Raw genomic sequence first — 9,424 nt, 5'->3', positions numbered from 1 at the left:
TTCCTGATCAGTTACAATAAAAAAATGTTCTTCTTTCCCCAAATGGTGTGGTGCGCCATTTGACAAAATGTGCTTCTCCGGAAAACTGTCGATGTATCCCCAATAAGATGTATTTTTGCGACTGATCGAGATTAAAAAGAGTGAAATTACCTAAATGTTCTATTGCTAATGGAAACTGGGTTGGGGAGCTTCCGCCTGATCTGCGTAAAATGTCTTATGGTTCTGTAAGTTTGATGAGACCGGTGCAATCGTACAGATGAATAGCAAACTTTAGTGGAACGTCCGGACACGGGGGTAGTTGTTTGAAAGGTCACCTATACTCAAACGGGCTCAACAAAGCGTTTGTAACTAAATCCCAGGCCAAAGTCCGGTTCGCGTCCTTGTGGTACCTCCATTCACAAACGATGACTCTGCTTTGAGGTAGGGACAGGCCATGCGATACATTTTTGGGTGTTCCAATATTAATGAAGGATGAACTTAAATACATAACCTTAACACTTTTAAAAAATTAAAAATCAGAAAGATGAAGAATACTTCTTTATCTTTCTGTTAAAAAAAAAATAAACCTCGAAGAGGTGAAATTTGTTTTCGAATGTGAAAAATCCTGTCCAAATGAAAAATTTGACATATTATCAGAAACGGCACTGGAATCCATGCAATCGTGCGGAAGAGAGTATGGACAGAAAATTCTGTTTTGTAAAACATGCAAAAAAACGTGACCATCACCAAAAGAGTTCATGCAGCTCTCCAGCACGACTGCGCTAGATTGAAGAAAAAGAAACCTACAGACGAGGAGATTGACAATTTAATGTGGAAAGGTCTCAGGCAACATGATCCTTCGTTTACAGACATTGAATGTGACAAGTGGCTCCTTGATTTCACAGGCATTCAAATGCGAGTCAACTTGCACGACTGGCTGCTCTGCATCCCATCTTTCCCGAGTGATTCATCAACGGTTAAAGTCAATTTTCAAGGAAAGCAAAAATCACCGAAAAACCTCTTGCAGAAACTCTCTTGGCCATTGAAAAACACGGCGAAAAGACTCTCAAACGGCAAGACCAGACAACAAGAAAATGGAATGAGAAAGAAACGGAAGAGAATACAACCGCCGTGAACGTTCACGTTCAAACAGTTGTATTTTAGTTTCTGTGTGATGAAATCTCCAATCACTAAGATTTTTCACAAAAAATTACATCATTCAGCTCTTGATTTCATCATTCTTCTATGAATTGTTTGATTTCAATTGCCTGGCATTGACCAGGGTTATATGACCTTGTATGGTTTCACTTTCTACTTTTCTACAAAATAGATAGGTGTTGTTGAAAATGACTTCCCGACCAGTAAGCTTCCGTAGACCTGTAAGAGATCTTTTGGACGAAATTGCTAGATTAGTTGCCCATTCGTTAGACGTCCTCTCCTGTTTATTGTGGATGAAGGGTTTCCTTCCCCCGCTGTTTAAAGTGAATCTTTTTTAAGCACTTTTGACGTTAAGGGAGAGCGCCCTCTGTTTATCCGCGGCCTCTATTTTGGGTGTAAAAAAGACAAGATTAAAGAACAAAAAGACAAGATAAAAAAGACAACTTACAAAAACAAGATTAGTATAGAGGTACCAGTACCGTTAAACCAATATACCGATATCAATCAATCAATGTACCGAAAAACTCAATGTCATATGTACATTATCCTATGGAAATCGGGACACCGATTTTTTTTTTTGCAAATCCATCTAGCGGCACATAAAATAATGAAACATGACAACGGCAGTTTGAAGTCCTATGCTCGTCTGCTATTGCAAAAGCTAATGAGCTCACCCAATAACAATTGTATTTGGACGTTTATCTGTTGTTTTCGTGTGTCATATATCGGAATGGACTATTTTCATCGCACTCTTGTCACATGGCTTGGTGCTATACACATTTTCTACCATGTAAAGGTAATTCTATACTTATTCCTTAAGTTCAATAAAATAATAATATTGTGTTATTTCATGGTAGGGGAATAGCTTACGAAAGTAGTATGCAGTAAGTTGAGAAGGCTTGTAATTTTTATGTGAAGTAAAGTCTCAGCAAGGGTAAATGTAGTCTATTCGTTTTCAATACTCCTTCAAAATTCTGAAGTCCCTTATGAAATAGGTAATTGAAAAATTAGACACTGCATTATCCACTTCACTTCAGAAGTGTCAGTCGGTGTCACCCTACACACACCCTATTGCTGACAAACAATACCAGCTAGCCGATTGGCGAATTCGTCCCTTGCCTGAGCAAATGGTCAATTATGCTCGAGAAGATACCCATTATCTAGGATACATTTACGAAAAGATGAAAAAGGATTTGAAGATGAAGGGAACAGGAGATAATTTGCTGACAGCAGTTTGGCAAAACAGCCGATTGGTTTGTCTCAAACGTTACAGAATTCCCCCTGTCAATGCCGAAAGTCACTTGGAATTGTATAGGCTCTGCAAGAATATTTTCAACGAACATCAGCTCTTTGCATTAAAAGAACTGTTTGCTTGGCGCGATCGAATAGCTCGAGAAGAAGAAGAGAGTACTGGTTTTGTTCGACCCAAACACATGTTGTTACAAATCGCCGATGTTCTACCTAAGGAGATGCAAGGTATCCTTGCCTCTTGCTCGCCCATTCCGATCCTGGGTCGACAGCATTTACTTCATCTCCATGGAATCATATTAAAAGCAAGAGAGATGCCTCTCGCCACTCTACAACATCACGGCCAGCCATTAGCCATCCCGAAAACGATGCCGACTCCATTGGATCAAGACACCGAAGACCCCCTTTATTGTATGCACGACTTGACACATTCTCAGGACATCCGAGACGACTTACTCACTCTGCTGAATCCGCAAACTATCGAATCAATGGCGTCAAGATCCGAGGAGTTTGGAGTCCGCATCACTGTAAAAGAGTTCCCACAAGCTTTAATCTTCGCTGAATCGGCCCAGCCTGGCATCGTGACAAATGTATCAACTAATTTTGTTTTTCCATACACAAGATATATTCGTGTCAGAGCTCTAAAGAAGAAAAATCTGTAATTCCATCTAACACCAGCTCCCCATCGAAAAAGTCGGCGGATGCAGTAGTGCCGTCAGCATCCAAGAGCCCTAATCCAGCAATCCAAAAACCCCAATCCAGCAACATCCCAGAGCCCCAATCCAGCAACATCCAAGAGCCTAATTCCAGGAACCGAGCCCAAAATGAATTGTTTATGTGTTGCCGGATTCTATGATTAATGTTGTTACTGTATTTACTCAATAAAGAAACAATTTGAAACTGGTTAAAACATTGTATTTTATTTTATTTTTTTCAGCTGTGTTCTTCAGCAATATTACTGAGGTCAATCCACAAATATCCAGTTGTAACTGCTTCCACTATGTCGTCTTTTTGAATGAAATCATCCCAACATTGATCGATTTCTGCCCAAAGTTTCTCTACATTCCCCACGACATCAGCCGACATACGCAATTCAAAAAGAAAAAATTTCCAGAAAGTGGTAAGGGGGAAAATGTTTTGACTTAAGTTGGCCACGACAAACAGTTAAGCGGGGCGGAAGAAAACCATTCGGCTACGGTTCTGGATCTGTGGACGGGTGTAGGTAAATGCGCCAAATTTCTGCCAAAATTACCCTCGCTGGCACGTTCCAGAATTTGGAGATAGTCGGTCGATTTGAGGTTCCCTTGAAAGCGGACAATATCTCGCGGCCAATCACGAGAAACCGTCCCACAAGTAAGAACACTTTGTCGAACAGATCCGAAGTTGGATAGCGATATGATTTGCCCATCAGGCTTCCATCTGAATAACATAGATTAAAATGATACAGTTAAATTATGAAACGTCAAATGAAAAGAAAATAATGAAATGAAATAAATAATTTTACCCAAATCGATGTTCACCAATAAAAAAGGTGTTTCTCCAAAATGAAAATGAATGATTTTTGAACTCGGTCGCAAACGTGACTCTATCCATGTTGAACTCGTGTATAAATGAATATTGTTGGTCGCAAAATAGTCCTCTTATATAGTTTTTGTTTGGTTCTGGTTTCCGGTGCGCAAACAAAAATGACCTTGGGTCATCAGTCTAAAAATTATTTGAATAGGAAAGGGTTCAAAATCCGTGACTCATATGAAGAAGGCTAGGTTAGAAAAAAAGAAAAAAAATATCTCCCTTCCCTACAGGTGCACCCCGATATTCTACTATATTGCTGTTGGGGAGAATTTTTTTGTTCTTACCCTTGAGGCTTCACTTCAGTATCTATCTAGTCCAGTTCACAGTAGGTTCAGCATTCCTGGTAATTAACGACATCATGTTTCGTCCAGATCGTGGTCGTAAGCGCCTTTGTCATTCGGAACGTGCAGCAATTATTGCGCTTTCTTCAACGGGGACATCTCTAAGAGAAATTACCGACGCGCTAGAAATATCAAAATCTGCGGTTGCGTATTGGCAACAAAGATTCCGTGAAACCGGGGAACTTAAAAGAAAATCGGGTACCGGTGGGAAACCAAAATATAATCGTGAAGACATCGTAAATATCCGAAGCGCTGTCCAGGCAAAGCCAATAACCACTGCTCAGGAAATTGCGGGTAATATTTTGTCACCTTTTTTTATTATTATTATTTATTAAAGTTTAAAATATGTAGATGTAGTTGACTTGAATGTCCATCCATCTACCATAATTCGGGTACTGAAAAAAGAAGGAATCCATCCTCGACGGGCAGCGCTTAAGTTTTTTCTAAGTGCTCGACACGCCGAAATGCGCTTGGCTTTTGCGCACCGTTTTGTCGATCGAGATGAAAATTGGTGGCGAGATGTAATATTCTCGGATGAAAAAACCTTCGGGTAAATTAAATAATAAATTGGGAATATTTTTATGTAGTCTTATATATAATTCATGTTTAACGTTAGGTCTGATGAATGTGGGAGGGTTTTTTGCTACCGGGAAAACGGAACCCGTTTTCACAAGGAACACATCCAAGTGAAAGACGTTAGCGGAAGGAAAACTGTACCGGTTTGGGCCGGGTTTTCGGCCGACGGACCGGGAAATTTCGTCCGCATTAACGGCAGACTAAATAGCGTTAAATACATTGAAATGTTAGAAAATTTCTTGCTGCCCGCAATTCGTGAGCGCTTCCCTGGCAGAAGGATGAAGTTTGTTCAAGATCTGTCGCCAATTCACACTGCTCGGGCGGTTAAAGCCTGGTTCAACGCCCACCCTGAAATAGAACTTCTGCCATGGCCAGCTAAAGGTGCGGATCTCAACCCTATTGAGAACATCTGGGGTGACATAGTCAATGAATCGGAGTATTTTCGTCCCCGCACAGCCGATGAAGTTTTTGAAAAATCGAGAGGTCTTTGGGATGGGTTCTCAAGGCGACCTACAGTACCCACCAAACTATTAGGTACACCCCCCTATTTTCAGTGCATTCTTATGGCACTACGTGTTTAGAAAAAATGCAATAACTCTTGAACCGCTTGGGCTAGATTTTTTTCCTTTTGGCCCTGAGTAGATCTAATGATGATCTACATTTTTTCTTCACATGAAGTTGTCGTAGGATTAACCCCCACGGCGCTACGGTATCGTTCAGTTTATTAGGTACACCCGTTTTCCCCCCATATGCGCCGTGTTAAATACGGCGTTTTCAAAAATTTACAAAAAATACTAAAAATCAAGCTAAAATCTTTTTCTGTGTGCCAAAAGATGCAGAATTCTTTACTCTATACGAATTTAAAGAATGATTTACAATAAAACCAACTCAGAGAACCCTCCCCTATACCCTAAAGTTTTCCACTTCAAAATTTGTATTTTTTACTACACACTTGCACTGTCGCCCCCATAGGCATTAGAAATTTCGACAAATTTTGAAGTGGAAAACTTTAGGGTATAGGGAAGGGTTCTCTGAGTTGGTTTTATTGTAAATCATTCTTTAAATTCGTATAGAGTGAAGAATTCTGCATCTTTTGGCACAAAGAAAAAGATTTTAGCTTGATTTTTAGTATTTTTTGTAAATTTTTGAAAACGCTGTATTTAACACGGCGCATATGGGGGGAAAACGGGTGTACCTAATAAACTGAACGATACCGTAGCGCCGTGGGGGTTAATCCTACGACAACTTCATGTGTAGAAAAAATGTAGATCATCATTAGATCTACTCAGGGCCAAAAGGAAAAAAATCTAGCCCAAGCGGTTCAAGAGTTATTGCATTTTTTCTAAACACGTAGTGCCATAAGAATGCACTGAAAATAGGGGGGTGTACCTAATAGTTTGGTGGGCACTGTACATATTGGCAGAAATTAGGTTGTTCTATTATTAAAAGACTCCGTCTTGTAATACAAAATGACTGGTACTGGATTAAATATTAAATAAACAATATCGTGTTTTCAAACAATTTCTTGTATTCCTTATTTTATAACTACATATGCATTCTGCAAAAGCTTTAAATGTTTAAATTAAAAATGATGACTTGTTTATACTCCGCAACCAAGGATGTCGTTGCTGAGCCGTTATTGAAAACCCGGTGCGTCGTCAGGATACAATTCTGCATCTAAACATCATGAAATTCTGTTTAAACCAAAATTTATGAAGTGTATCAATGGAAACGGATAAAAACTGACTGTGTGAATGTTTGTGCCTTCTTCGCCACCTTGTTCTGGTTAAAATGACGTCATCGAAGAAGAGGATGACATTTTTCTTCGTTATAGTTGACGTTGCTGAGGGATTGACCGTGAATAAGTTATGTTTGAAATTAGGTGGCAATAACCAGCCCAAGTCGTCCATATTGTCCGTGTCGAATAAACCGGCGAACGGATTGTTGGCTGTAGTTGTTGTGATGTTGTTCCAGGCGCTTTCGTTGGCGGTGGCAGATCCATTTTGAATCCAGGCAACAAGCAAGCGGAAATATAATCTTTCGTGATTTACTTTGCTTTCACATAGGCTCCTTTTTTAAATGCGTCATCGTTCTACTAGAACGATGATGCTGTTAAAAGAATCATGGAAATAATGGTGTGTTTACAACCCGACTAGTTTTAAAAAGATTAATTACAAGATAAGCTTCCTAAAATGCCTGGATTGACAAAGTCAGCCAAGGAGAAAAATTCTTTCAAATCATTTTGAACAGGGGTTTCAGTCAACAGGACTTTCCTGTTAGTATCTAGTTGTGAGAGCAGCTATATGAAATAAGACTTTGATTAAACTCTGTAGCAAACTAAAATGCAACTTAAATTACCGATGATGTTTTATTGCCCGCATTCTTTAATCGATGTCCTTCGTCGCAAACAACCAGATCAAAATTAATTTGCTGTATTTCATCAAAGCAGCGGACTAGCATTTCATACGACACCACCATGACGGGGGATACAAGATATTTCAAAAACTCTATAGGTCGATTTTGCTGGAATTTAAAAAAAATTGGTTTTGGTTCTTTATAAATGCAGGAAAAGAGAAATACCTGATCAGCAGTAAAAATAGTTATCCGCTCTCGACCTAACCAACGACGATATTCTTTTTCTCAATTTTTGACCAAACTTGACGGTGTAACGATCAAAACACGTTGAATTGTCGGTCGTCCATTATGAGGACCTTGCTGAAGTAAAATCCTGTTCACAAAGATAAAGGATGAAATAGTAATGAGCCGCAAAACAGCACCGATTGTTACCAGCGTTGCCGAATAAATATATCTTTTTGGAAAAAGATAAGATTTCTAGGGATATTGGAGGTCTATTTTTTCGCATTTTATCTGGCAACGCAGCTTGGTGAAGCAGGGGTTCGTTAAGTGACAACGCAAAAAGCACGGCGTTATGCCCAAAAAGCATTGTCAAATGTCACGTGACCATCCCTTTTCACCAATGAGGGGTTATAAGGCGCGCTCAAAATCCTGCTACCTTTCACGTTGTGATGACCTGGCAATGTCGCCCCCCTTCCCCCCCCCCCCCCGAACTTAGCTAGCCCAGTTGGTCTCAGTACAAGACGAGAATACACCTGTAAATCTCTAAAAAAAAAAATTAAATGTACTGAAGGAACTAGCGTGAAACGGGAGGGAATACTCAAAAGTAATGAACGTTAGACGAGTGGGGCACACCAGAATGACGTTGAAGGAAAAAGAATGGCGGGCGCGCAACATGTGGGCCCTCTTCAAGAATGAAACAGAAAACGGACACGAAGAAACAAGAGATATGAAGAGATATGGGGAATAAGAATGCCAATGAACTGATATAAGGGTGAGAATGGGGCAATGGACTCAAGTGATAAAAATTGAACGGAAACGGGCCGGCGTCATGAGGAAACTCACGCAAAACAAAATTGCGGCCTCCACAAAACCACGCTGGGATGATAAGCACCAAATGGAAATGGACGATCGTAAGGGATAAACGCATCAAATCTGGAATGGCGGCCTCCACAAAACCACGCTGTGAAACGGCCAGGGGGGAAATCACATCACACATCAGGGGCTAGGGAATAAGTTCGAGAATTCACGAAGAAAAAATAAACTGCGCCATGGAATGAAGTGAAATAAATCAGATGAGATTTGCGGCGATTTCACGTCTCTTAACCGGTGCATCATCAGGCCAATTTTTGAGGCACCAACTCTTTTTCAAGTGGTTCGCACAATTCCCCCAGGGATGAAATTTTTCACAGTTATTGACGTTCTTAAAGGATACCACCAAGTGGAACTTGACGACGTATCCAGCCTCATGACGATCATTTCCACTCCATTTGGCTGCTACAAATATCTCCGCCTCCCTTTTTGTGTTTCTCTCGCTTGCGACGACTACGGTCGGCGTCTAGCTGATGTTTTTGATGATTTCCCGAACTGCCGGCGCGTAGTCGAAGACATCCTGGTTTTTTCCGCCACTTGGGCCGAGCACGTTAACTTGGTGAGGCGCCTATTTCTCCTCGCAGCGGATCATCAAATTGCTATCAACGTCAAGAAAATTGTGTTTGCTCAACCGTCCGTATTGTTCGTTGGCTACGTCGTCGGTGAGAGTTGATTTCAACATAACCCTGATCTGCTCAAGGTCAATCGTGAGTTCCCGAAGCCAACCTGCGTTTCCGAAATGCGGGCCTTCCCCGGCCTCTGTCAGCAGGTCGGGAACTTTTCGGACGACCTGGCATCCCTGCTCCGTCCGTTGTCTCCCCTATTACGCAAAGAATTCGTTTGGGAATGGACTCCGCAGCAGGATTTTCAAGCTGCCAGAGCAGCCTGGTCCTCTACCTCCATATCCAAGTTGGCATTTTACAACCCCGCTCGACCGACGTCCCTTTATGTTGATGCGTCTCGGCTCCGTGGATTAGGGTTCATCCTCCTTCAGCAGCAGACTGATGGCAGTTGGATTGTCGTTCAAGCTGGATCCCAGTCCCTGTCGGACGCTGAATCCCGCTACGCTATGATTGAGCTGTAGTGTTTGGCTGCGGCATGGG

General features: G+C 41.1%; 1 protein-coding gene and 1 long non-coding RNA gene across 2 annotated transcripts; one reads left to right on the top strand and one right to left on the bottom strand.

Moving 5' to 3' along the window:
• Positions 1 to 703: 703 nt before the first annotated feature.
• LOC124192561 (exosome complex exonuclease rrp6-like) lies at positions 704 to 3,241 on the top strand. Its single transcript, XM_046585920.1, has 3 exons — positions 704 to 955; positions 2,133 to 2,966; positions 3,008 to 3,241. The coding sequence occupies exons 1-3, from the start codon at positions 704 to 706 to the stop codon at positions 3,239 to 3,241; spliced, it is 1,320 nt and encodes a 439-aa protein (XP_046441876.1).
• Positions 3,242 to 6,414: 3,173 nt separating this feature from the next.
• Positions 6,415 to 7,622, bottom strand: LOC124193238. Its single transcript, XR_006874122.1, has 3 exons — positions 7,233 to 7,622; positions 6,622 to 7,173; positions 6,415 to 6,551 (listed from the first exon to the last, which is right to left on the bottom strand). It is a non-coding gene; the product is annotated as an uncharacterized LOC124193238 (long non-coding RNA).
• Between the last annotated feature and the right edge of the window lie 1,802 nt (positions 7,623 to 9,424).

Source organism: Daphnia pulex, chromosome 4 (genome assembly GCF_021134715.1).
Source record: "Daphnia pulex isolate KAP4 chromosome 4, ASM2113471v1".
In the NCBI taxonomy this organism is placed as follows: domain Eukaryota; kingdom Metazoa; phylum Arthropoda; class Branchiopoda; order Diplostraca; family Daphniidae; genus Daphnia; species Daphnia pulex.
This window is presented reverse-complemented; position numbering and strand designations above follow the sequence as displayed.

Excerpts from the sequence above, each read along its gene's own strand:
- LOC124192561 (XM_046585920.1), top strand. The coding sequence starts at position 704 with ATGCAAAAAAACGTGACCATCACCAAAAGAGTTCATGCAGCTCTCCAG. Across the intron at positions 956-2,132 it reads TCCCGAGTGATTCATCAACG|GTAATTGAAAAATTAGACAC; the intron begins GTTAAAGTCAAT and ends CTTATGAAATAG. Across the intron at positions 2,967-3,007 it reads AATCGGCCCAGCCTGGCATC|ATATATTCGTGTCAGAGCTC; the intron begins GTGACAAATGTA and ends TCCATACACAAG.